This window comes from Paramormyrops kingsleyae, chromosome 2, assembly GCF_048594095.1.
Source record: "Paramormyrops kingsleyae isolate MSU_618 chromosome 2, PKINGS_0.4, whole genome shotgun sequence".
In the NCBI taxonomy this organism is placed as follows: Eukaryota; Metazoa; Chordata; class Actinopteri; order Osteoglossiformes; family Mormyridae; genus Paramormyrops; species Paramormyrops kingsleyae.
Window position 1 is genome coordinate 29,027,345 of NC_132798.1, and position 27,521 is coordinate 29,054,865.

Consider the following 27,521-nt stretch of genomic DNA (forward strand, 5'->3'; position numbering starts at 1 on the left):
ATTTATAATCAGTCGTACCGCATTCTAGTTTTACTTCTACGTCACTTTTTCCCTATTGTCAGTCTTCATTGGACCTGTCTAATGGAAACATTCGTACCTTTACTAATCCGGGTTCCTAGGTTGGTAACAACTTAATTTGGGGTACCAGTTTTAGGGTATACTTAATGAAGACGCACTGTGCATGCTATAATATCAGTGAAGCAATAATACGGTTCTTTGTGGAGGGAATGACCACCTCTGCAAAGCAAGTGTTTACCCGCGGGGGGAAATCATCGTCTGAGTAATCTAATACTGGATATAGTATGTGTTTCAATGTCATATTTTAATATTTTAACATATCGAGCAAAAAAAAATGTATGGACCGGATGTCGTCCCTGTGGTCCGGGTTTTTTAGACCTTGGTATTCTTGAGCCTTTATGATTCACTGCAGTCATGGAAATCGTTATTGAATCATTTTCAATAATAAATATGAGATATACTTGTCTTAAAAACACTTTATACTCATATAAGCTACAGGCTACCTTTCCTTTTTCCAAGTTCTTCTTTGTCCTTTGACCTACTAAAACTTTTCCCTTCCTTTACGTGAAGTAACACTCAAGACTCAAATGAGGTATTACGTTTCGTAGCCTACAGTGAGGTCTTTTTCAGGTTTAGATCTGTTAACAACACTTGGCCACTGAAAGAGAGCGTGAGTTATACTGAGACCTGCCCTCATTTGTGTGTTTTCCCACAAACGCACTGTAAAAATCAATTGAGAAATAGTATTTTATGTGCTCTATATATATGTGCGCGCGCGCGCGTGTGTGTGGAGGGGGGGGGGGTTGTTTTTACCACATACCTGTTACTTTTTAGCTTCTGGGGACATGTGCACATTTAAACCTAAAAAAACGAAAATAGGCAAAAGTCTTGTATTTCGTTTGGTGACTTATGGTTAGCGCTGGATAACGGTTACGGTTATCATAGTTAGGATTAGGGTTAGGGTAGGGAGAGTCCCCACGATGAAAGGATATATGAACTGCCTACGTGTGTGTGTGCGTATGAACTGTTTCTGCATTGTAGTAGTCAAGCACATGCGTTAGTGTGGCCTAAAATACTCCAAAATAACATTTCTAAAACACTTTAAAATTATTATATCGTCTTTGAATCCATTTTTTGAATTTTAATGATCATTTAAGGCAAGGTGATCAAAGAGTAATGATTGAATAACATGTGCAAATAAAGTTGTGTGTCAGACAATTTTTTTTTGTAAAACTAAGAATAAAGGTTATATTAGCATACTGCACCAGAATGTTATGGGGACTTATCCTAAAAATACAAAATGATGCCAAATGTTGCTTCAACTCACCCCGCTTATTTTTGTTCCCGTCAGCAAAAATGCGGCTAAGTACATATAAACAACGTGCCGCAAGATTTGGCGTCAGATTAAAAATACATGATAGGGAAATAGAAGTCATAAAAAGCCTATTTAAACTGGTATGTTTTATGCCTATGCAAAATATGCCATTTCTGAGATGTGATCAAGATATTAATTATATATGACGATTAATTATACTATGAGTATTCATCATAAAATGTACTATAGTGTAAATGGACGGTCCTTGAAATTAACCACTTACAGGGGAAGATATAGTTAATTTTATACGTTAATGATTTTGTTTTTCTTTGTAGTCCTCCTTCATAAGCTGTCATTGTATTTTCCTTAACCAACATTAATGTGCGGGTTTACAGGTATACATGTTGAAATCTTCACGTAATCAGTCCTGTGTGTGTTTAACTGAGGAAGATTACACGCAATGCAACTTTGCATATTGGACGCTTTGTTCAGTTAGTGTGTGGTCGGTCCCAGACATACATTAAAAACAACTGTTACTCCAAACGGAAGAGGTGTTCGTCAGAGGTGGTTCCGCGTATTTGCTTTTTTTCACTCATATGCACTAACCCTGTGTAAAATGTAGCAAGACGCACGTAAACACATATAAATACATTAAAACTGCGGAGGACATCAACCTGAGATCATGGGTCTTTTATTTTGTGATCTTTTAGAAAGTTGTTGTGGCGTTTCTAAGAACATCCATATCGTTTCTTTGTTTGCATTATCACGTAACTTTGCGCCTCATACTTGTTCTGCAAGTGTTTGTGACTCCAAAAATGTGATGGGAAACCGTCCATTGACCCGAAGTTCTGTTTAACTTGTCAGTTTCTGAGATGTACCACAAGACATCATTTAAGGTGTATGGAGATCTAAGTGACGGTTGATTAAGAGACCAAAACAGCTGGGAGAATTTGAGAGTAATGATTCATTTTTGAAAGAAGAACTTACGTTACATAGTAGTTCTGTAAATATCAAGCAAATATTTGTTCTTCCAACATTTATAGCATCTAATTTCAAATTTACAAACTACACGAATACATATGTGCAGAAGTTGTTCTACCTTGCAGAAGTTTCAGAGGTAAGTAATTTTTTTCGAATGGTAGGCTACGTAATTCCGCTGCAAGGGAGGGAACTAGAGAGAGTCCTTTGAAAATGTAAGATACTTTCCTAAGCTTTTCTTAGTATACGTCATAAAACATTGATTGTTGCAGTTTAGTGACCCATAAAATGTGGAGGTTAGTTCTCTCTTCAGACCAAAGCATATAATTATGCAAATGGAGATCTGACAGTGATCTGGTGGAGTGCTCCCGAATACAAGGAAAAGAGAATGACGTTTTAACTTTGCCAAGTGTGCAGCTCCTTAGAAAAAGTTGATATTTAGCAGCACTGGTGAAAAAAGGAGGGCATGATGGGACTCCGAAATAATTGAAACATCATTTTAGATACAATTGTCACGAACAACATGAAGAAGCTTTTAAAGCTTTTTTAAGGTAAATGAATACGTGTGTATAAGAAACTTCACAAGCATATCCTACGTGAAAATAATGTCACTAGACCACAGTTAATTATACACGATTAATCCTGCCTAAACAGTTGAGAAATGATTGGATGTATTAACTTACCCCAAAAAATAGCTGAACCCATAAGCATGTAGAATATCAAAACAAAAGTGATATCAAGTGAAACAGACATTAATGAAAGTCATAGCTCATTGTTCGTTATATATATATATATATACATACACACACACACACACACACACACACACACATATATATATATATATATATATATATATATGTGTATATATATATATATACACACACACACATATATATACTGTACAATAAGAAACTGAAAATTGTTGCAACTTGACATCATTTAGGCATTTCAGATCCCGCTAGCTTTCATATACTATGCAAAATTTATTCCTAAGTACCCCATTTAAAGTTACAATTCTAAAAGATTTTGCAATTTATGAAGGAATTTTAGTCCAGACTGCGTGGAAACTGCAACTGCTTTCGGATGATTGTCAGTGAGCTGGTGCCCTATTACTTTAGGATTATAGATGAGTTCATACTTTTATTTATTACTGACCTGACACTGTATGAAAGATCTTAACTGGTGTTACTCCTTTACACTTGCTGTTTCGAGACTAATGGAAAGATTTCTAAAGATTTATTGAGGGGGCGTTTAATGGCCTTATTGGTTTTCACCATGTGAAAACAAATGATCTTGTGGACCTTAAAAGGACACGACTCTCAGCAAAGATTGATCACCCTTTTTAGGGTCTTAATTGATGTTTACTTTTACATAATTTTAAACAGCGTCCTGTAGGTTTTCAAAGTACCTTAACTTTAGAATTTAATTTCTGCTAAAGTCAACAGCTTAAATAATACAAAGAGAAAGGAATAAATCGACCTTATTTGTATTTGCAGCCATCTTCATAGTTATGGTTAGAAGTGTATCAGGAATAAGACTATGACAATGGTATTACAACTAAACGAATATGAATGAAACTGATCGGACTGTTTGCTATAAAACTTCACTGAGGGGGAAAAAAATAAAGTAAACTAATGCTCGACAAGCGAGGTTTTGTTGACGACAGCCGACCAACCGGCTTACACTTGGTGATACTCCGCTGTTTAAAATTATTTTTGAGACTTATTCTCAAGATAACTAAACAAAAAGCATAACTTTGCTTGACTAAAAACTAAAAGAAAATAATTGCCCCCTCATTCATTTATATTGGTACGGTGGTGAGTATTTAAATAAATGTCAATATTTCTAATGTTAAAAAAAAACAGAACCTTGAACACAGGCATTCTGGAATACATGGAGTACACGTATAATTCAATTTAATTGGCAAGTTTTACAAATGACAAAAATGTTAGTATAACAAAACTTTTTTTTATTCAGTTACATTAATATCAACGGTTCGTATGCAGGTTTTAAGGTGGAACAGGAATACAGAAATTCGAAGTAAAATAAATATGGGACAAAATAAACCACGGTTTTGGAGACTTAATATTTACCATCTCCAAGCTTGCTGACAGAATGCTGTATAACGTACCTGAACAACAATGGCAGCAACAATTATTGGAAGCAGGTTCGTATATATTTTCTTTAGTTTCATTACACATTCACGAAGCGTTTTTGTCTCACGTCTTTTGGGCAGCTGAACTTCCAACAAACACACATTATGTGTTTGATTTTGAAGAAGGACTTGAAATTCAGCGAAATTTAGGCTACGTACCAAATATACTTTAGATTTGGTTTAAGACTGGTCTCTTAACTGCGGTCTTTTCACAAGTGGCTTATTTTCTTAGAAAAACAATGGATATAGAAGTAAAGTCATGTTTATTTCTAAGGCAACGATATTCAATTAAGAAAAAAATTATAATTCACAACTTTCCTATTCCAAGATAATGCCGTGTAAAACAGCAGTTGATATCACGCATGTTTAAAAAAATACACACCGAAAGTGTACACTGGATCAGTTCCTGCAGATTACATATTTATGACTCAATATAAAAAAAAAATGGCTAGTGGTTTAAAAAATAACTATTAATAATGAAATGAGATATTACAAACTTGCAAATTAAACACATTGAATGTAATGGGATTTAAGCAGTAATGATGGGGGAAAAAATGTAAAAAGCTTCTTTTTTATGATTCCATAGGCTATATCGTCAGTTCGAAGTGCCAACTCTGGTTTAATGGTTTATTCAAACATGTAGAAATTGATTAGCAAATGAAGAATCAATGAAAATCTGAAGAATCAATCAAAAGTCTTATTTTGCTTAAGTTTACAAATTTTAAACACAAAAATCAGAAATTAAAGTATTGTTACACTCAACAGTCCAGTGTTTTGGATTTTTTTACAGTTAAAATGGTAAACATTTCTGAAATTATATTCAAAGAATATTTAAAATGTAGGATTCCTGGAGTAATAAAGAAACTTGATTATACCAAACTGCTAAATCTGCTTCTGTTTTCCTTATAACTTAACAGTAACCATTTACATGTAAAACATCATAATATGTAAAAAGCAGCATTTAAGTATAAAAATATGATCCCTAAACCTATGAGCAATTACCATAAATTATATTTATGATATCAAAAAACAATTAATTAAAATCCAGCAAAAAGACCAAATCCATTATACACCAATGAGCTCAGTTACTGTACATATGGCTTGGCAGTAAACCCAAATGTAAAAGGTGAAATACACCAGTGAGATTTAATAGTCAAAACAAAACAGTAACTAGAAACACGGCAGAAGTAATAATAATAAAATCAAAACACACAATACCATGCTCCAATTAAACCTAAGGTTATCATAGTTGCTTTACGATTATTCTGCAAATGAAGGGGTGAGTGAAAAGATGGGAGAACTCAGGAAGAAACTGCTCTGGGCAGCAGGACCTGGGGGAGACAGTGTTGCCCAAGCATTAGTTCAGTTCAGGGACGATGTCATAGCAATTAGAGGTGCGGCATGGAGCACTATGCTGAGCTGCTGTCATCCTTAATCTAGACACTGATGGGCAGCCCCAAATCTAAGATACAGCCCACAGGAAGTACATGCAGTGAACCCTTATTGCTTTGACAGCAGCACCCATCCAGAAGTAATGTCAATCATTATTTAGATGTACGCACCATGACTCTGCATTAAAAAAACACATATATATATATATATATATGGGGCCTGGAAGGAATATCCGTTTGCAGGGAAATGGAGAAAGTATGGGCAAAATGAGAGAGAGAAACAATTTTGGCATAATATCCTCTTTTTTCTTGCTCTAAAATTCTTCATGTTTATTTCTGTTGGAGCTGCGTGTAGTTACAGAAGTAGAAGGCTTCGTATCACTGTTCTGTGCTTCCAGAGTGGCAGTAAAGAACTTGAAAATCGAGTGGAAACTTCTCCAGGAAGTTAATTCATGCCGTTCTGTACCTGCAAAGAAGCAAAGGTGGGTGAATGTGTGTGTGTATGTATATATATATATATATATATATAGAGAGAGAGAGAGAGAGAGAGAGAGAATTGGAGACTGAATAGTACTGAGCAACAACAATTTGAAAATGTCAAGACAATGTGGTACAGCCAGGAGTAAAGGAGGGACAATCACAGGGGACATACATGAGTTTCATGAGGAGTTTGGGAGAAATAAACAGTTATTGTAAAACTGAACCGTGCCCTCAGTGGTATTTCTGCAGGGTGCATTTGGAGCAATTATAGTTATTTACTTGTAATATAGGTCTTACATTCTTAGGATACCACAGAAAGTTGCATACATGGTGATGACAAAGCTAGTCACGGCTCATGGGCCTAGATGGGAGTGGCGGAGGAGAAATACGATCACAACACCTTTAAAAAAAGAAACGGGAATACTGAAGAATCTCACCAATTTAGCCTTAATATGACCTTCACATATAATATTTAGTGTTTTTTTACATCCTTAATTAACTGTGACATGTCAAATAACGAAGTTTTGCGCAAACCATGGGATATTATGGCCAGCCACATAAACAGAGAGAGCAAAACTGTGACAGGGTCCTCTTCCATTTTCCCCGATTTTTTTCTATATCGGTGCTATCAAATTCGGCAGCCCTGAGGAATGCAATTAAACACTAGCTTTAAGGCAGCCACCAATGAGTGTGCTCTGATGGCTGCAGAAATGACCCTTGCTTATTAGATTGACCCCTAGCTGGCCAGTATTAATGATGACAGCCAAGGTGAAGGGACTATGTAGAAATGGAACACTGGGGAAGATTTGGTGACTGAATGATTACTGTTTTGGGTCAAGTTTATCAAACTACAAATCATTAAGATAATACCCTTTGCAAAAACATATCTCACTTGTGTAGAGTAAGCTGGTAGACTTTCACTCAAAATGCTCAACACACCAAAAACTTTTTATAGAATTCCCAAGCTCCTAACAGGAGACGATGTGCATTTAAACAGCATTTTCAGAGGTTAAAACATTACTTCACATTTTGATATCTGATGTAAGTGCTACCTACACACTACAAGCTTCTTAAATGTATTTAGTGAAAAAATGCCATCCATTATTTTGACTGAATGGTTTAAAAAGAATTTCCAAAAGTAGATGTCCTTGAAAACAAATTCTAATGACTTAGACCGATATAGCTATGATATCATTAATAGAGAATGGCTGCCTTATATTCAATTTTTCACTTTTACCGTTAGCTACGAGCATTACAGATACTATTTAAAAACAGGTTTTAATTATGAACAGAGTTGAGGATTGTGAAGATGGCTGTCAAGCTAGAGACCTATTACTCTGCTAGGTCTACAGACTGCAAGTGGTCAAGAGTAACGAACTGCTCCTCTGCTTGGTACTAGATTGCTCGACTATAATCAGTGCACAGGCAGAATGAGCAGGAAGGCAGCACATGCTTATTTAAATGCATTAACCTGGGAGTAACGAGCCTTGCAGTCATAATTAGAAACAACTAACTACAAAATCAGTAACAACTAAATTAGGGCAGAAGTCACGGCCCTTGTTCAAATTTTTGAAACCATCAGAGCTCTTTTGTTTTGAACAATTTTTGTTATGTTTTTTTCTCCTCTAATAATTCACTGTGACGGAGGGAACAGAGGAACCCTTTTTTGAATGGAAGATTTCGCCTCCCCTGTCAAATTGACTGGATCACTTTCAAGATAATTGAGTTTGATCTCCCTGTGACTTGAACTTTGCAAGTTTTTTTTTTACTCTTATTGCTTCTTTATGATCATTATTAATGTGTGCAATGAGATATGACAGTGATCCTGTCGTAACTAAGGACCATGCTGTTTTATCACCAAAAGTTAAATTTGGTAACAAGGACTATTGTGGTGATTGTAACAAATAATATTTACAAGATAAATACTAATTCAAAGTGATGCTACCAGTAATGCTTAGGAAAAAAAATATCTAAGCTTCTTTTTTCTTTTTGTTTCCACTTGAGGTACATTATTTAAAGTTTTGGTTTGTTTGTACTCATGACTTAATTGAACTGAACTTTGTCTAATCCACAATTACATAATTGCATTATAATTCATAATTGAAAACAATGGAACATGGAAGAAAGTGATAAAACCTGCAAGTGCTGATTAATAAATTAACACTTAATTTGTATAAATGTCTACCTACTCATCTACCAACCACATATGTTGGTCAGGATGCCAAGGAGCCAAAAAGCCATTTCATGTAGCATAGAGCTGGACGCGGACATGCACACACACACAGACTGGAAACCCATGTCACACGAGGACAACATGCACAGGGCAGAGTTGGGATTCAAACCCCCAGCCCTGGAGATGTGAGGCGCTACCCACCCACCGTGTCCTCAAGTACCAATAAAGAAATGCCTGCAATGATTATATTCACAACACATACACATTACCATAGCCACCATTTGATTAAATTATGTAAAGTGAAAAGAAATACTTAATCTGAAGAGAAATGTTATCATTCAGAGATTACAGATAACCAATCCTACCGTCCTACATTACAATGAGTATTAACATTTAAGGTTTTCAATTTTATTCAGAATTACACCTAATATACTATTTTTGAAAAAGGGTCATGTGGTTAGACCAAACTAGGCCAAAAGGGAAGACCTTCTAGTTTTTTGTGTATTGCAACACACACACACACACACACACACACACACACACACACACACACACAAACACACACAAACACACACAAACCTGGTTTAATGCCCAACACAAAAATGTTCATGCCAATTTGCACCATACTAACCTTCACATGATAATGATTACACACAATCCAGCATTCCAGCGTTTGTTCATATTTAATGAACATGTGTAAGTGGGGTCCTTTGTAGTACTGTCTTAATTACTTTACTAGTTGAAGCAAATCTCATTATGCAATGGAGAAAGATGGAAGACTAGATGTCGAGCTTATTAGGACCGGCCATGTACTGGTAAACGGAAAGGGAATACAGACTTGCCAAATTCCAAATGTATAACACAATGATTTTTTTTTATATATTAATCTAACTGTGGTGACAAAGTTTTTCAGCAACTGAAGTAAGGAAAGCTACAATCTTATGGTTATGTGATTGTGTTATAGTGTTATTTTTGTGACTCACTTTACTGCAAAGCAAATTTACCTTTGGGTACGAATAAAGTTGAACTGAACTGAACTGAACTGTCTTGTAATGAATGTTGCCCAATAATGACTTTTAATATTTTAAAATTTCACCAGTACATTTGAATTATTGGCATTTGATTAAAAAGTAAAAAAAAATTAAACTTGTGAACAAATGTCTACAGGAAGTAGCTCTTCATATGTAGCATATTTTAGTATCTGCCTATTGGCACTTGTCTGACGTAATTGGGGCACATTCTTTAATTTAAATAATTCAGTTAAACTGTAGGGACATGAAATTAATTTCTGTCACCCTGAATATTACCACAGCTCTTGAACTGTTCTGAAACCATTTTGCTCTAAAACTTTTTAAATGTTTTCAACTTGTCATTTGGTTCTATCATGTTAACTTGTGCATTTAAATAAACATGTTGCATATATGGGAATCGTAATGTCAAGTGTATTAATAAAACAAAATAAAAAGCAAATTTGCAATATCATCAGCTAAAATGATTCGAGTATCACTTCTAAAGAGAGTCATCGCTACTGTGTTAATTTCATTAGATTTGACTTGGACAACCTAACTAAAAATGTGTAATGAATATAATATTATAAAGATGCAATAAAGTTTAATGACAAGCCTGATAACCTTAAGCAGTTAATGCATTTTGTGTTAGAAATAGTAAGTTTTCAGACATTAAGAAAATATTTTGAAATAAAAGCTCATGAAAACACATTCTCCTCAAGAAAAAAGTGTGATACTTTCATGAAGTTTCCGGTAGTAATTACAATTACACCCATTACTAATGTCAAAACTGATTGAAATTCACATCACTGCAGCTAAGTAAGTTGTGCACTGGCAGTAAAATCGCCTTATTTTAACAAAGACTCCAGTGACTGCACCCAGGACGTTCTGCCCTGAGCCTGAGCCTCGGCACACACTTAAACAGCTGCTGGTGTTTCTGGCTGTGTGTACATGCATGTGTATGCGTCTCATCAGAGTGTCTCCAGGGCGATATGTGAAAAGGGACGCCGGGCAGAATGCTGTAAAAGACTCTATCACTGTAAACACTGTTCGGTTCCCTCCCGCTCAAGAGCCTTTGTTTGATCTGAGTTGTCATTGGTCAGGATTTAAATGGTAAACACTCGGAGCCTGCTAGCTCGCCTGACATGGTTCTGTTTTTTCTTTTTTCATTCAACGTGAACAAAGAGCTTCTGTTTTTATACTCATCCACTGTGGCTAAAAAGGAGAGATCACAAAAGCTCTCCATTAGCGGAGGCGCGCGTCTCCAATCTGAGCTGAGGCTGAACTGAAGTTTCCTGCATCCTCAAAGAAACTCAGAAGTGCTGTCGCCATGATACATTAGTACAGTATGAGCCTGGATACCCTGACTAAAGTACAGACAGGAACACACTGCAGGAACCGCTGTTACACATCCTCAGTCTCCATACTGAGGATATGTCTTCAAACATACTGATGAAGAAAACCACCTTACTGATGTCTTGGTCTGACTCCACCAATGGAATCAGACGGAACCAACAGTCAATCATCAACAACGCAATTCCCTTGTGTTTCCCCATATTCCACACTTCACCGCATCATTACCTTAATTTTAAAATGGCCTGTCTACCATTGACATGTTTTCACACCCACCTTTCCATGTTGCAACCAGGCAGGCAAAAAATAATGGAAACACCTGGCAACATCTAGGGACGGTGTCAATTTGCACATTGATTAATCATGTGCTACTCACCGGAAGAAGGTATGCAGACAGGAGTAATAAACATCTGGAAAAAAGTGCTTGGTTATGGCTTCATACTCGCACGTTACTGTAACTCTGCGGTCGCACTGTTGTATGCACGTTTGTCCGCTTGTTTCTTCGCAGTTTTGTCTGATAATCTGGGACAAGCCTGCCTTTGTAGCCACAGGAGAGCAAGAGCCATGTGAAGCCCTGACCCCCTGCACTTCTTATCTGGATGTGTACTCTCTGCAGGCCGCACACTAAAGGCCGATTTACACATGAATCAGTAATCCCTTCTGATGGGCGCCCTACGCTTCTCTCCTTCTCCGGTCCCCTTCACTCACTGGGTCTCCCGCACGATTCCAGAGACGTATATTGCCATGCTTGTCAATAGCGGGGTTAAGGATGAGCCATAAAATAGACGAGGAAACTGCTATGGATATAAAAATGCCAAAGCAACAGGGCAAAATAGTGGTAGCTGTATGCAGGCTGACAAAGTAGATGAACAGAGAACAACAATGAGCCTTTCTTCCCCGTGAGCCCCGGGAAGGGGGGGGGCTGTTAGCAGGAGAGACCAAGTGGTGCATGACACTCCTGATGTAGAGAATCACTGCCCGCAGCTTATCAAGCACCTCGTGGCTATTGTGGAGAACTCCATGAGGTTTCTGAAGAAAAAAACACAGACACACACACACACACACACACACAAACAAAACACACACACACACAAATGGGGCCTGCTCTCTTTTCCTCCCGTCTTGGCTCTCTCGGCTCCTCTTTGCAACAAGACCACCTTGGCGGGCAGCCGGTGAAGGGGGTGGGAGGGGGAGCGCTGACATCACACAAAGGCAGCGATGGAGTGCCCCCGCTGGGCAGAAGCACCACACACCGCCCCGCTCACACAGCGCACCGCGGCAGCTGGAGTCGCTCCACTCCTAACACGCTAATTAACCCATCACAGCAATATTCCAGCCCACAGGATCGCCATTAGCCTACTTTAGCGGAGCAAAACAAAACCTGCCGACATGGCGCTCTCAGACGCTCCCCACAGAGGCGAACAATAGTAATGCTCTGAAAGCTGTGTGCCAACAACGGCAGCACTGGAGGGCGGCGCGAGCAACGTCTCCCCGCGCCGTCCACACCAAAGGGACCACCGGCGTCACGGGCAATCGATGATCAGTCGATACAGACATAAAGCCGCAGCGTGTGTGCTGGTTACAGTGGCAGTGATGGTAACCAGGTACTGATAGCACGGGTTTATGGGTGACGCACACCCAACACCGACATCAGCCCAGAGCCACGGTTAATGAACCGCCCAGTTTCTTCACTGAAATATGCTTAAGAAACCGCTACTTACGCAACGTCCAATCGCATGGCAGTCCTCAAATTGTGCAGAGAGGCTCAAACGAAATTGTTTTAAGATGAAACTTAAGAGGGAAATTAAGCAATATTCCAGGTAACGCTAAAAAAAGTCACTCCATTAACCGCTAAGTGGATATCCATAAATGAAAAACAATTGAGAATTTTATGTTGAGCATGTAATTATTACTGAGGATAATCTTCGCCAGTCTGCAAAAGCAATATGATCCTTTCATAATATAAAAAATTATAAAAAAATAAACAATATCATTGGCCAGATTTAAAGAACAACTAAAAACATGTGTATTAATTTTATGACTCGTGTGAAGAAACAGAAGGGCTCCCAACAGGAAGCAATGGTTACACAAGCAAAGCTAATCCCAAGCTTGCTGGTCTAGTGTAAGCCATGCCCTGCGGTAGACAGTCCAGCATCCGGGCTGGACATCATGCTACCAGCATATACCACATACTCAGGGGTACACACTCAGGGCAGGTCGAATCCATGCTGCATTTTTTCAAGATTAAAAGTCAATTTCCCACACACCAAAGACAACCTCATTCACTAAACAGCATGTGTTCATGGCATTGGATAAAAGTTCATACTCTAAACTTAGCCCTGTGAGAAAAATTCTTAAAGTTTGACCTAATTTCTTTTTTGTTTTTCATGTATTACTCTTTAAGCCACTAGCAAATGTACAATGACAGAGATCACCGGTGAAGACAATAAACAGACTTCACAGATTTGTCACCAAGCACAGTCCAACCTACGAAGTCATACTTGGATGTAATGACATAGGTGTATTCAATCAATACGACTTTTGCATATGGCACTAACTTAAATCAGTAAAGGCTATTACTGGGTCCTGCTGGAGAAGGGTACTTCATGCAAACTTGAAGTGTTCCATGTACAGCAGATAATGTGTATTTCTCACAGCTATAGTGCCATCACCTCAATTAGAAAATCTCTTACAATCTGACTCCATGAGGCACATAAATTCACCGATGTATATAAGGCCACGCTGCATGCCGGCGAGCGCGACGCGTGACCCTTTGCTCAACACATTACAGCTTTATCAAGAGCAGATAGCCTTGGAGTGGACGGCAAGGTGGAGCGCCTCAGAAATAGATCACTTAGGGGGACAAAGTGTAATTAATGAGTTATGGTTGATAAGAGCCCCCCGGCTCTATCAGGGAATGTGCTATTGGGGTCAGACACTAGCACTAAAAAGGGTGGATAACCCCTGCAGTGGTGCAGAAAAGCACACGTGGGCGTGTCTCAGGGTAAAGGGGAGCAGAAATCTGAACTGCAGAACTGGCTGATGCTCACACAGGATGACTGGTTCAATTGGATAATAGCTATTATTAAATCTTTACTGCTTACACACATACATTTGTACCTGGTTGTGTCATTGCAAACATTCATGTGCACATATACATACAAAGGAGCACAAATACCCAGCTGTCCATCCATCCATCCATCCATCCATCCATGCAGCACAGGGTACGGTGTGCCTGGGGCCTGCCCCTGGCAGCACAGGGCATAAGACAGGGCACACCCTGGACATTTGTAGGGAAACACTTTCACCATGGGTAATTTGGTGAGAGATTTTCTGAGACAGGCAGGTGATACATGCAAATACATAAATACATAGAGTTAAAATACAAACAGATTAACAAAGTGTACCTCTGGGAGCTTCTGCCCAGATGTATGGAACCAAGATGACAAGTTTAACATGCCATGCCAGCCTACAGAGGGCTGATCGCTTGGAAAAGGACACTAGTTTCCAGAGGAATGCCGCTAATCTGCGCAGGTTATAATTGGTATGCCAGAAACCCCGCCAGACATAGCCAAAAATGCTGTACAGGATTAAGATAGGATGGAGCCACGCTGTGCTGTTTGTGTGCTTTGGCTGCGCTAATGAAATAAGAGGGAGGAAGTCCTAGCAGGACAAAGGAAGCCCACAGCATTATACAATCGCCAGATGCTTTTATGGCTGGGATCAGGCAGCCCAGCATGTGGAGATCCTGCACATGTACATTTATCAGTCACTTGATAAACGACTGTTCATCAGACCTTAACACGCTCCTTCACAGAAGGTCATTATGTATGCCTCTTACACGACTGGATCCACAAATAGGCATCACCTGATATTATGACTAGGCTGTGCAGAATGAGTCAATACTCTGACCTGCTCCTTGTGCTGAATTTTCCCTTTGACTATTTTTGTTAAAATAGGAAGCACATACAGTCAGTTTAACCTGAGATACATACAGGCAGCCAATGGCGCTCTATTGTCAAACCTCATAGTATGGAGCACTGCCAGTATAATTATTATCTGGAGTATGTGCTTCAATCGCTTTGCCCCAAAAATTCACATGTCACTCACACACGCTTGCAAGACACAAATGGTCCATAATTTCTTTATTTTTGTCCACAACCTGTACGTCGACGCACACGAGCGTGCAGACGGCCGACCGATGCGTGTGCACACATTGGCCATAGACTGACATCCGACATGACTGCAGTTATTACGCTTTGTACAAGGATGCATCCTCCAAGAAGGGATGCTGCTGTTTACAAAACGAAAAGGACATGGAAGCACTGCGGTCAAGTGAGGGTCAGCTGATTTGACAGCAAGGGCGCTAACTGGCTGCAGCTTCAAAACAATATCCTGGCGCAGGCTCTCCCTGCGTCAAGGTCTGTCGCTAGCACAGCCTCCCCGGAGCCTGTGGCCAAAATGTGCACTGACCTGGAAAGGGCACTTGTACAACACGGATTTCCCGTTTTCCCCAAATGTGTGGCTTTTAATACAGTACTAATGTCAGAGTAGGATTCCTCCCAGGCTGCTGCAGACTAACCGGCATTCCCAGCAGATTAGACCGAGCCAGAGCTCTCAGTCAGCCTGCTGGCACTGATTGGTCACGGCATCATAAGTATGTAACACACCATTTATACCAAGGGGATAATGATCCAGGTGAAAAGGCGAGACCTTTCTGATGTTTCATAGTACACTTTTTGCAGTGCTGACTGGAAGGCCTCACCAGTACACAGTAATTCTTGGAATCTGACAGAGGACAACCTCAACTTATTTTATTTTAGGGTCGTATCCAGCTTCTTTGCACATTACAGAAATTCCCATTCGAGTGCTTGGATTGCACAGAGCAAAACTGCAGAAGTGGACATAACTCCCTGAAGAGCGACATTAAACCTAAATGAAGGTAATTATGAGGCCAAGCCAGTAGAAGTTAATAGCAACACAAAGATTTTGAAACATTTCCATGTATGCCTGTCAAAAAAGTATTATAAAAATTTGTATTATTACTCTGCAATTATTCTCAGTAATCAAACACCCAGCATGATATTCAGCTGTCCAATATGTCCATCACTACCAGCCAGGCTGCAAATGCTACTGACATACTGACTGCTTTCTTCCCAGACCACAGGAGCGGAGAGGGTAGGGAGCATATGAGGTACTCTGGGTCATACTCTGCTGATGACAGTGGCCTGAGCATTTCTGGAACAAGCTTTGCCAAATGGCTAAACCTCTCAGGAGCCGTGGCTTTGCTAAACAACAGCGTCAGACTTCAGTTCCGGCCCAAGAGCAGCGTGGGTAGCTGATTGTGTGGAGAGCATCTTCAAAGAAGCCGTTTGAACACTCGCCCATGTCGCAAACGCATCTCAGCTTGTCCTTGGCCTGTCTGGTTAGAGCTGGTAGGAGGTGTGGAGAGCGAGAGGGGGAGACGCTCCTTGGTAACGAGAGATAACTCACATGCCGGCTTTACTTATTCACTACTATCACTTTCCCAGGCAGAGTTATGGCATGTGTTATAAGGTGTTCATGAATGCCTGTGTATGTGTGTGCATGGAGATAGCTGAGAACTTTATTTATCACGACTACATGAGCTATGCCCTTCATATGCTACCACACTACCAAAAATACATCACTCAAGACAAATGTTACTAAGCAATTAATCATTAATAGAATTGAGACCAAATACTAGCGTATAATACTAAAGTGTCTGGAATAGATGTTGCAGTTAGCTGAAAAAAGCATTAATTAAAAATCTAGAAAAAAACCCTTGATACAATGAGCCTTTCAAACCATTATCTTTCAACCCAGCACAACTTTCAAAAACACATTAGTAACAATTACCAAAATTAGCAACAGATGGAAATTGGAATTGGCTGAGTAAAAATCAAAGCTCTTGTAGATCTGTCACTTTAAATACTATCAGGTGGCTTTGGAGATGGTTACTGAAGTGGTACAAACAGGACAACACTGAAGAAAAATGGACAGCTGGTTCCTCTCTGAACTCAAGTTCATTGTAGAACAAAAGGAAACATCAATGAATAGCCAAAACAAACAAACAGACAAACAAAAATCAAATCAAGACAAACAAACCTACAGCAGTCTTCTGAAACAATGGCTGCGCAGCTGTAAGACTTAACCTTTTTATAATTGACATCAGTGCCCTCAACCCTCAGCTGTATGCATTTTTCATCGAAAGTGAGTCAGAAAGAGAATAATTACAATGTTTTCTTTGAAGCACTGAGGCTGTGTGCACATGTGCGCTTCGCTCCTCGCTAATTCCCTCAAATGAAGAAGCACTTAATACTGAGAAGAGGGACTGATAATTCACTCAAGTGCCAGCGAGGTCTGGTCCCCCCCGGTAGGCCAGCTGGCCGGACTGCTGACCTCCAGAGTCACGCTATCGGTGTGTTCCTGGGAGCGGCTGAAGAACACGCCCGGACTGGAGCAGTCACCCCAGCTAGGAGCAAGACCTTTATCTGGAGCCATCAGCTGACAGCGGACAAACACATGGGCTGACAGTGACCCTGCAGCAGTTAGCCATTAATCAGAATCGTATCAGGGAGCAGAGGAATGAGCTACGACAGAGCAGAGCACAGATGTGTATGGGGGAGGGTGTATATATGTGGGAGAGTAGGATAGATGGGGGGCAAAGGGTGTATTCTCCGTCTCAGTCCAGCATTATTGACTCCTGTGGTGCAAGCTGGACCAGAGAATGGCAAATGAAATCAAATGATCGATAAATTCTCCCTTGTCAGGAGAGGTGTGTAAAAAAAAAGAGAGAAGACTTTCACCCTGCGGCGACGAAAATTGATCAAACGATGCTGTAATGTGGCCCCTCAACATGCTCCTGTGTTTATCTGCCTCAACACACCATACACCAAGGCGCAGGAGTGGGATGTGCGCAAGAGGAAACGGGCGTGTAAATGATCAGCTTTTAATACCTCGCCATGCTCCATTAAAAAACATGGGCCTAACTGTGCCGAACGCCCTTTCAGCCACTGAGAGACGTCTGAGTGTAAGGCCCACGAAGGGTATTACCGCAAAGCCAACAGAGCTTAATAAAACATTACAGTAAAGAGGTGCCTTAAAGAGAGGGTTAGAGAAACAGACTCAGAATGAATGGGAGAGCAGGAGAGAAAGGGAGAGAGAGGAGAAATAAACTACCCTCTGTCATAATTTAAATGAGCCGCTCTGCTACGGCGGGTCTCCCACTGCTCTGTTTACAATGTATAATTTATGCCTTGGAGTTCAAACACGGCTTTATCTGCACTCAGCTGCTAAGTGATATGATTTCAGTTTTACGGCGGCTGCGACCACCCCCCAATAGCTGCAGTGGCGGCTGCTACGATTCTGCACGCCTCATGTGCTGACTTTCAAGCGCCCCGCCTCTCGCAAAGTACCGCATTAATCCGCCCCCGGAAAGAGGGCCACTCGCCTCGTATTTTACGCGCGACATTTTTATTTACTGCGCTGTGAAGTTCCAATTTCACGTTTCGCACCCAGATATTCCCGCTCATTGGCTATACAAATTAAGTTGGATTTTATTGCTTTTGGAAGTGACATGTCTTAAAGTCAACATGGTCTTAATTGTACCGACTGCATCACGTGCCATAACGAAACTACATCTTTACAACATGTGATTCGTACATAATGAGTTACATACCAACGGCTGTTAAATACCAATGGCTCTAATGAGTCACAAATGGAAAATAAAATTTTTCGCCATTGTTGTGCTGAGCGTATAATCTGTGTGGTTCAATGTACAAGTTCATTCTTAAAGCCATGGTTTCTGAAGAATGGAGTGTCACAGTGAATGAGCTCCACCTTACAGGGTTAAACATGAAGGCTGGCAAAACAAAACTTATCATCTCCACAAACTTGATGAATCATCATCTTTAAGACATGAAGAGGTGTGACACATAACATTTTCACCTCAGATAATAGATGAGGTAGACAAGGTGATGCCATGTCTGTTTATAAATTACGAAAGACTGGTACTTAGTCAGGTCAAAAGAAGAATAGCTACAGAAAATTCATCCCGTAAATCTACTCTGTTCAGTTATCAAAGTAAGAACTGATACAAGTCACATGCTTGTGAGGACATGCAAGTTCACCATGGGCTGTTGTCCGAGAGCTGGGTGGTCCAGCATTGTGGGGTGTAGGTGCTGAATCCAGGGCTGGGAGTGATCCGTGGGGAACCAGGAAGAAAGCCTCACTTCACTGACTGCTCTGTCAAATATCTGACTGCCAGAATTCTCCTCGCTCCATGCCCCTTGGCCTTCTACGCCTACAAAGTACTTGCAGAAATACCCTGACTCTCAGATGACTGCCTCCTCCCTCCTTTCAGTCTCTCTGCTTTAGCATTCTTTCAATGTTGCACCGTTATGTTACTGGCATAGTTCCAGCCAAGGCCAGGCCAATCCAAGGTTTCCTCAGCCTCTGCTGGTCTTCGACTTGTTAACTCTCATATACTACTTCACTCTGCCTCAATTAGGACCAACCATATGCCCAAAAGAAGTGATCAATAGCACTAAGTCAATGCTAAGCATACTCATACCTGGAATATAGATAGTAAAAAATAATTATATTGTAATCGATTACAAAATTTATGCAGTCATATTTAATTGCCCCATAAGGTCCATAATACAATGCACAAAATAAATATCAAAAATACGTTATACTCAGTTTCTGCTCTGTAATAAGGTATAAATATGACCATGAACATTGCACACTGTTACATTAAGCATAGACATCAGACATATCAATTTGCTCAGGCTTCCTGGGAGGAGGGGCCACTTGATTCGGTTTGGCAGCCATAGATTGTCACAGGCTGCCAGTCTTCGCCTGTTGATGCCTAGGCAGATGGGGGGGGGGGGTCCCCTCATAGCAGCTGCCACATTCATACAGTCAGGTGACACTGCAGACTATAGCTGTTTCCTTCCTGCAAGATTCTCTTCTACAGATACTTAAGTCATTTCTGGTACATAAAGAAACACAGAAGGCTGGTGCTGACACACTCCACACTTACTCCCTCACTATGCGGGGTTCTACTTCAAGTACCAGAAATGTAACACCTATATCAAAAGAAGAGGAGAAAGATCAACAACCATTTAAACCTTAGAATTGTTAGGCATTTAACAGGACAACAAGTACGTGCAAATATCTCTAGTAACATTCCCATAAAAACACCAGCTGACAGAGAATCGTGAGCTAGTCCTCTTAGGAAGACCCTGTTACAGCGGCTGATGATGCTAAACTACATTTCCTCGCCTCTGTTGACATTGTGACGGAGAGCAAGGCCGTATGAAGGGAGCCGCACGGCCCAAACAATGTTCTGGGCACTGCCAGCCAGACAGCGCCGAGTCTTGGACCCCCACCCCCAGAACCCCAACAGATGTGGACCACACCTGCCCTAACACAAAAACACACACAAAAACATTGGGGTAGTGTAGCCATGTTTTAAATGACAAATTAGAAGAATTGTGTGGCCTGTCATATTCCACACAGCATGACATTAATCATTCTGCATGGAAAAAAATCATTATTAAATTATTTTAAGATTTTATTGAAAAGCAATAATACTGAGTAATACAAGAGGAGTGGCAGATGGAAATAGCGTATGCAAGGACAAGGGAGGCTTATATTGATCGCCATACCTAACCTGGACTGACGTGGAGCAGCGGAGTTTCAACTGCAAAAACAACAAACCCACAGCCCGCTGTGGTGTTTTGGGCCACACAGCTTAATGTCAAGTACTGACAATAGCATTCAGGTGTATTCTGTGTAGTCACTGCATTTAATTAAAATTGTTATGAAAATGGTGACATGTTTTAAAATTCCTTCTATGAGCACAGGTCAAGAGTTTACATGTTCCACCCCAGAAACATGAAAATAAAGTATGACATACAAATAAATAGAAGAAAAAAACAAAGGCAGCAGTAATAAAGCCCAGTAATCAGTTCAAACTTTCACTACTAAGACAAGTTCAAGGGAACAAGCATTCTGTGCAATATCTGAAATACATGAGAGAAAGAAAGAAATGTGACTACCTGCTTGTCAGTCTGGAGTCAAAATGCTTAAGAGAGGACACCATTTGTAACTACCAGGTCAATTTGAACGATGGCACAAGCCAGTTAATAAGCTATTGGAAATTTACACATGCTCTCATTATTATCATATTACAGTGCAATTACAGCTAGGTCCTTTTAAAAGGCTATTATAATAAAATAGCTTGAATAGGGTACTTTAGAAGATGTTTAGCATTTATATTGCTGGTGATAGGCACAGGCTATTTCATGCAGGGTACAGGAAATCATTCTAAAATGGGCCGCCGGGGACAAGCATGCTGAAGTGATCTACTTTGTGTTTCTTGATTTATGGCCTGTACTTTACTGTCAAAATAATAACTTGGTCAGTAAGTGGAAGAGAGGCATTAAATTGCTCACTCGCTAGAGGTAAATATCACTGGATTGGGTTTACAAAAAAAAGAGAAAACTCTATGCTGGACTGGTTCATGATGTAATCAATACATTCTTTCATCCAGACAGAGTTCACTTAACTTTCAGATACTAGCAGCTGCATCATCGCAGGTTAAAAGTGAATTAAACAAAGTCTTGCAGACTTGTGATGAACAAGCTGAGAACTTTATCGTCGATGGACAGCGGACAGGACGTTCATAGGAGAAAGGAGAGGTGTGCTAAGAAGTACAGGAATAAGAGAGTGAAGTGGGAGATTCCAGGCTCGTGCGACCTGCACCGTAGTACCGGGGAGCGTGAAAAGCAATGCGACAATGAGCATCGGTGGGAAGAAGCAGCCAATGCCAGAGCGCTGCAGGCCTCGCTCTCATAGGTGCCCGCTCTCCCAGAGCACACTAACCATCCACACTTTTCTTCATAAATCTCAGACTTCATGACTTACAGGCTGAACATGTAAGGCAAATTAGCAGCAAATTCAGAGGGACATGAGCCACACACAGGTATGTACTTTGTGCTTTTTGTCTGTTCTTATTTTGCCCAGATCAAGCACTCATAATGTGAACTTTCACAAGCATAATGCTGAGTATTTGCACCAACACGTGTTGCCTTTCTGCAGCTTTTGTATTTGTAATGTAACAGTTCAAAAAAATCACAGCTGAAATATTAATGTATGAATTCTGTCCCATAATGTTTTTTTAAAAAGTGATATCACTGAAGGGAAAGTCAAGCTCACCAGTGACTTAGAGTCTGTTTTATACTGGCCGTTCTGTGTTTTTATAGTTCGTTTTTGTAATCTTAAACTGGAAAACGTCGGACACTTGACAATCAAAAAAGAAGCTCAACTGGTCTTTAAAACCTCTGATCTATACGCCTATAATATTTAACAGTAACAAAAATCTCCTGCTAGAAAAACCGAGGAAATGTAATGACTCAGAATAATGTAAAATCTGCGTGTGAAATATTTATGACCTTTTTATGTGGGTTAGTACTCTTGCTAATTCCAGTTCCCTGTTATTTTTGCTCCATTGCACCAGTGTTTGTGAGTACAACATTTTTTAAAGCGATTACCCCTGAGAATATAAATCCACCTAATTTCCCTTCAGTGCCTTTGCTTGGATTCGGAGTACCACAGTGCCTGTGTGAAAGAGAGCAAGACGAGGAAAAACCTCATTTAAATGTTTAAATAATGTTCTTGGCAGACTGAACATGCCCCAGTCATCCGCTTTTTTCTTTTTTTGTCAAGCAGGGAAATCTCCAGCCATTCATTTCGCCAGAAAAAGAGGGGGAAAAAATGGTAAAAACTGATCTTTATTTGCACAATAAAGTTTGACAAAGACGTTCAGGGGGGAAAAAAAGCATTTTACATATCTGTGTAATGTAATCATGAAGTGAATATGTGGGGATGAGAAGCGGCTGCATGCTCGTCCCTCAGAATAAAGCAGGCAGGAAGGACCAGGCCCCTTGCTGCCTGAAGGTCCCTCTTGGTTATGGGTCTGCACTCGCATGAGGGAACTCCTCCCAGGTTACAGGTGCGTCTCTCTCTCTCGCTCTCACAAACACACACACACAGGTTTGTAATCATATCTTTGCAGGGACTTTCCATTTGTTTGTATGGAGAAAACTCTAATCCCAACATGACAACCTTAACCCCTACCCAGCCCTAACATTAACCGTAAGCAACCAAACAATATATGACACTTTTGGAATTTTTAGTTTTTCAGTCGCACTGGGCATGGGGCTGTCAGATCTTTGTGGGGACCTGAAAAATGGTCCCAACAACATCAAAATTACAGTATTTTATCACATTGTGGGGAACATTTAGTCCCCCATGATGTAATATAAACATAACCCACTCACCCACACACACACACACACACACACACACACCTGGGCATGGGACTATAAGGCCGAGCCTGGAACCTACCATGTGTCTGCAGCCAGGAGCCAGTGGCTGCAACTTAAATGAAAGGAAATGAACAAGGGGGGGTCGGGTTGGGGACACGGGACTTGACATCCTCAATCTGTAGAAGATCATCTTGTAGAAGAATTTAAGTCTGGATCTTCTGTGGGTCTCTGAGGCACACAAAAACGAGCAGATTTGCATTGCATGCCCCCATGCACAATTCTCCAAGCCAATCACGAGTAGCCGTGGAAACGGCAGAGCTGGTCGCTCTATTTGTGGCCATGTGGCAGGGAAAGGCTAACTAGACAGGGCCCTCGCTGCCAGGGCGCGCACCTGAGAGGGCGCTGCCACCCAGTGACGGTCCGCGGGGCGGTTTGTTCCGAGGCAGACGGTATGTTCTGCTGTCCTGCCCTGAACCCATGAACGTTGGCACAACCCTCCATCAAGCTTTAAAAAAAAAAAAAAAAACCTTCTGAGGAAAACAGACACAGAGTCGGCATTAACCAGCTAATCTCATTAAACACGCGGCCCTGCCAAGCGCCGGGGTCAGCCAGAGTGGCACGTCACTCACAGCACCTTTGGCACCGCGGCTGACCCGCCGGTCGAGGTCGGTTGGGGCGAGAGGCGGTGCGGCCCGGCCATTGACGGCCGGCACACCTGCTGGGGCCACGGCGAGCCAGAATGGACGCGAGTGACAGTGAGCGACTGCGGCGGCCCAGCGTGCCACTGGGGGAGACCAAATGAGCACGGGGCCCAGAGATGGGCAGCATTTACGTGGGGCTGCGGGCATGGAGGCTCTCCAAGGCAGGCAGCGAAAATATGGCGCAGGGTCAGGGCAGCGAGGAAACGTATTCAATCACGATGGGCTGAGCAAACTCCTCGCATCAAAATAACACAAACATGCTCACTGAAAATGACAGCTACCGTCTTATTCTGACCACATTTCTCTGCGTTTCCTTGTAACTGTGCCTCATCCTGATGAGTATTCAGCACCCTGGGTGTCGCTCTGCAGTGGAGGAGGGGCTACGCAGGCCTTGGACCGCCCACAAACCCCATCCGCTGCTGTCTGATTGGAGACTGGACCAGCACCAGCTGACTGTCCCCGCAGGCGAGCAGCACGGCCAATGCTGGGCCCCGGCTTATACGCCGATCCGTTATTGCTTTCGCCTGCTTGCACTGCCTTCATTCCTGTTTTCAAATTCTCTCTCTCTCTCTCTCTCTCTCTCTCTCTCTTCTTTTTTTTAAACACGAGCAGCTTTATGTGAACAAAAGAACAGGCTACAGATGTAAAGTACAAATTCTTAAGGCATCCATATATTTCTAAGTTATGAAAAATGTATGTGTTTAAGCCATAATAAATATATGGCAGGCTACAAATATAGTTACTAAAAGACGGAAAGCCAATTTAGAACAGAAACTGGGAATACTCGATTACTCTGCGTGTGAAAAGATACACCGTGCTGGTTTCTGATCTTGGATGCTGACGGCGACCAATCTTCCTGCAGGAACCTGACAAAAGGAGACCATCAGCGGCTGAAGCAGTGACCTGACATCACCTCAGCCTGCGTTAACTGGGACAAGCACAGATTTACCTGTGCCAAACCCAATTCTGGCCTTCCCGGTTACTCTGGTTAATGGAATAAAACAGAGTAACACGGCCGGCCCAGGATATCACGCAGAGTGGGGAGCTGATAGGATGTTTAGCGGCGAGTTCACCGCGTAGCCCGAACGTGACGGACGGCTAGCCAGCTCACAGATCAGGGATAAGCTCCCAATGGCTACACTGTGAAATGGGATCAGAGGTGATGAGAAAAAAAAAGGAAATGCTGAGGGGCGGATATCATAAGGGAGAGTTTGCCTAATGATTTGAAATTGTTTAACGAGCACATGGAGGAAGCGCGCCGGGCCCTTTGCTGGCTGATGTTCCTTCGGCCAGATGGTCTTTGTCTAAATGTGGGGAATCCTCGCCAGAACCTAAGCTTTCTGATCACACAGCAGAATTGTTTCCTAAGCCCACAATCTCTCACTGCTTCCCCAAACTCTCCACTGGTAAATATCCTTTAACTGTGAGGTACACACCGTTCACACAGAACTGTGGTAACAGGCTGCAGATGGGTCTCCGGACATCTCTGCCCTCACGCCACGCCGAATAACAGGTAAGAGCTATCCTGACCGCATGCAGGAGAGCCATGCGGCACAACATATACTGAGGGAAGGAGGACAACGCTAGGATGGAGCCCCACAGCCTGGAGGAGTTTTGATCCAGTGGGGAGTTCAGCGATGGGACAGCCTTCCCTGCATTTTTCTCCATGAGGTATTTCAGCTCACCTGGGAAATTCGGCTTTCCTTTCTAGGGTGCAAAGTCGACAGTGGCAGCTACCAACCCCCACCCACCCCCGGCCCTCCCCTCCCAGTCCCTCAAGCACATGCAAACACCTACCTAGCAAAGTACATGACACCTACTTTAATGACTCAATTAACTTAATATCCAAACAAGCATTACAATATTCAACATTACGGTGATGTGACATTGTGACATTAGCCTCCGCCTTTTCGGATTCAGAATTAATTAGCAGCTTTTATTAGCGATTCCTGCAAAATCACTTCTTGTACAGTAACACAGACAGAGACAGACAGACAAACAGACAGACACACACACGTATATATAATGCAGCAATGGAAAAAAATATATCTAGCATTACAACCGTGAAAAACGGAAGGCCTCGTCACTCTTGATGAAACCCCTGTCTTCCATGATACGCCGAATGTCGCGCTAAAATAAATAAATACAATCCCAGAGCACAACTTGAAAGCACAATCGTCTTTAGCAAAGGCAGTTTTGAAATTCACGCACAGGCGTGGAAGCCAGTTTTGGCACCGACGATAAAGATATCAAAGGTAAGCGGCAGAGCCACAGCTGAAAGCGCGATGAGTCGGGACTTGAGGACTGACGACGATGCTACACCAAGCTCTCTCAGCTGGCTGGTGTGCCATGCTGTATGGTTTAAAGCTATACCCACAGAGCAGGGCTGGGGAATTCATCCTCCAACAGCCCTGAAAAGAACCAACTTTTTCAGTCTATCAACATGAATCACTGAAGCACCGAATTCGCAAACAAATCAATTTTTAATTTTTTTTTTGTCAAGAAGTATCAGGAACAGGGTCCACTGGGAAGACAGGGTGAGGGTAGTGAAAATAGAACATGCCTTCGCTCTTGTCCACACAAACCATGGTACTGGGAAAAAATGGGCCCTTCTTCTTCTGTCTTACTTAGCCTTATTAATCAAACAGAATACAATGCAGTTTATTTCACAGAGTATAATATTTGTGAAGGTATGTGTAGCTGCGTGTTACAAGCATGATACACACACACACACACACAAACACACATATGATAAACTCTCTTTATTAAGCCAAACAAGCAAGTTAATTGTGACAAAATCATGACCCACAGCTTCCCTTCAGGTAAGTAAAAAAGTATAATTATAAATAAACAAAACACACCCAGAAGGCATGCATAACAGAGCTCAAACCCTCAGCAACAAGCGAGGAAAAAAGCACAAAGCCGATGGCAGTGGATGCTGTATAAATGAACGCAAAGCGCACCGGCGAAATAAAATGCAGAGTTAGACAAGCAACTTAGCTCTCGCTGCAGGAGCAGCTAATGAGTTGCGACTTCCTGCAACGCCGTTGCTGCAGGAGTGACATATCAGAGAAAGCTGATTTCTGGCTCGCCAGTGCCTGCTATAATTGCTCCATGACACAGTCGGTCTGCTAGCAACAGCCACAGTAAAAATGAGCAGAAAATCTAAGTGTTCCATATCAAGGAATATTTTTACTACCGCTAATGTGACTTAAATACCTTGTTCCACAGTCGAGTAGGCTGGCACCTGCTGCATGAGAACTAGCCAATTACTGTGCAGTGTCTCTAATTTTCTGATTCAATTAGCATGCTTCAGAGCTTTCCAGTCTAATTGCAAACTACTTCACAGTTAGCTCTCTGATTAATCATCGCCCATCTGCAAACCATCGGAAAACTTGGTGGAACGAATTTGTGTATTTTAGAATGGCGGAAGCTTAGCAAATCAACCTCTGTGGCTATTTGAGGCCTGAATTTCGTTTGCCCCTTTCAGCTAAAATTGTCATTCGGTAAAATATGTATTGCCATGGCATGCTAACATCGTAAATGATTACTTTAGTATTTTTGGCAGACTGTTCAGTTGACTTCAGAGAG

General features: G+C 41.4%; 1 protein-coding gene across 6 annotated transcripts in view; it reads right to left on the reverse strand.

Annotated features, from left to right (window-relative positions):
* Nucleotides 1-4,213: 4,213 nt before the first annotated feature.
* The window catches only part of arb2a (ARB2 cotranscriptional regulator A), a 133,182-nt gene continuing 109,874 nt past the window's right edge, over nt 4,214-27,521 (reverse strand). For all 6 annotated transcript variants that reach the window (XM_023818277.2, XM_023818280.2, XM_023818275.2 and 3 more), the window contains one exon: nt 4,214-6,326. In XM_023818277.2, coding sequence (XP_023674045.1) covers nt 6,175-6,326 — 152 coding nt within the window. In that variant the 3' untranslated portion in view covers nt 4,214-6,174. The remainder of the gene's footprint in view (nt 6,327-27,521) is intronic.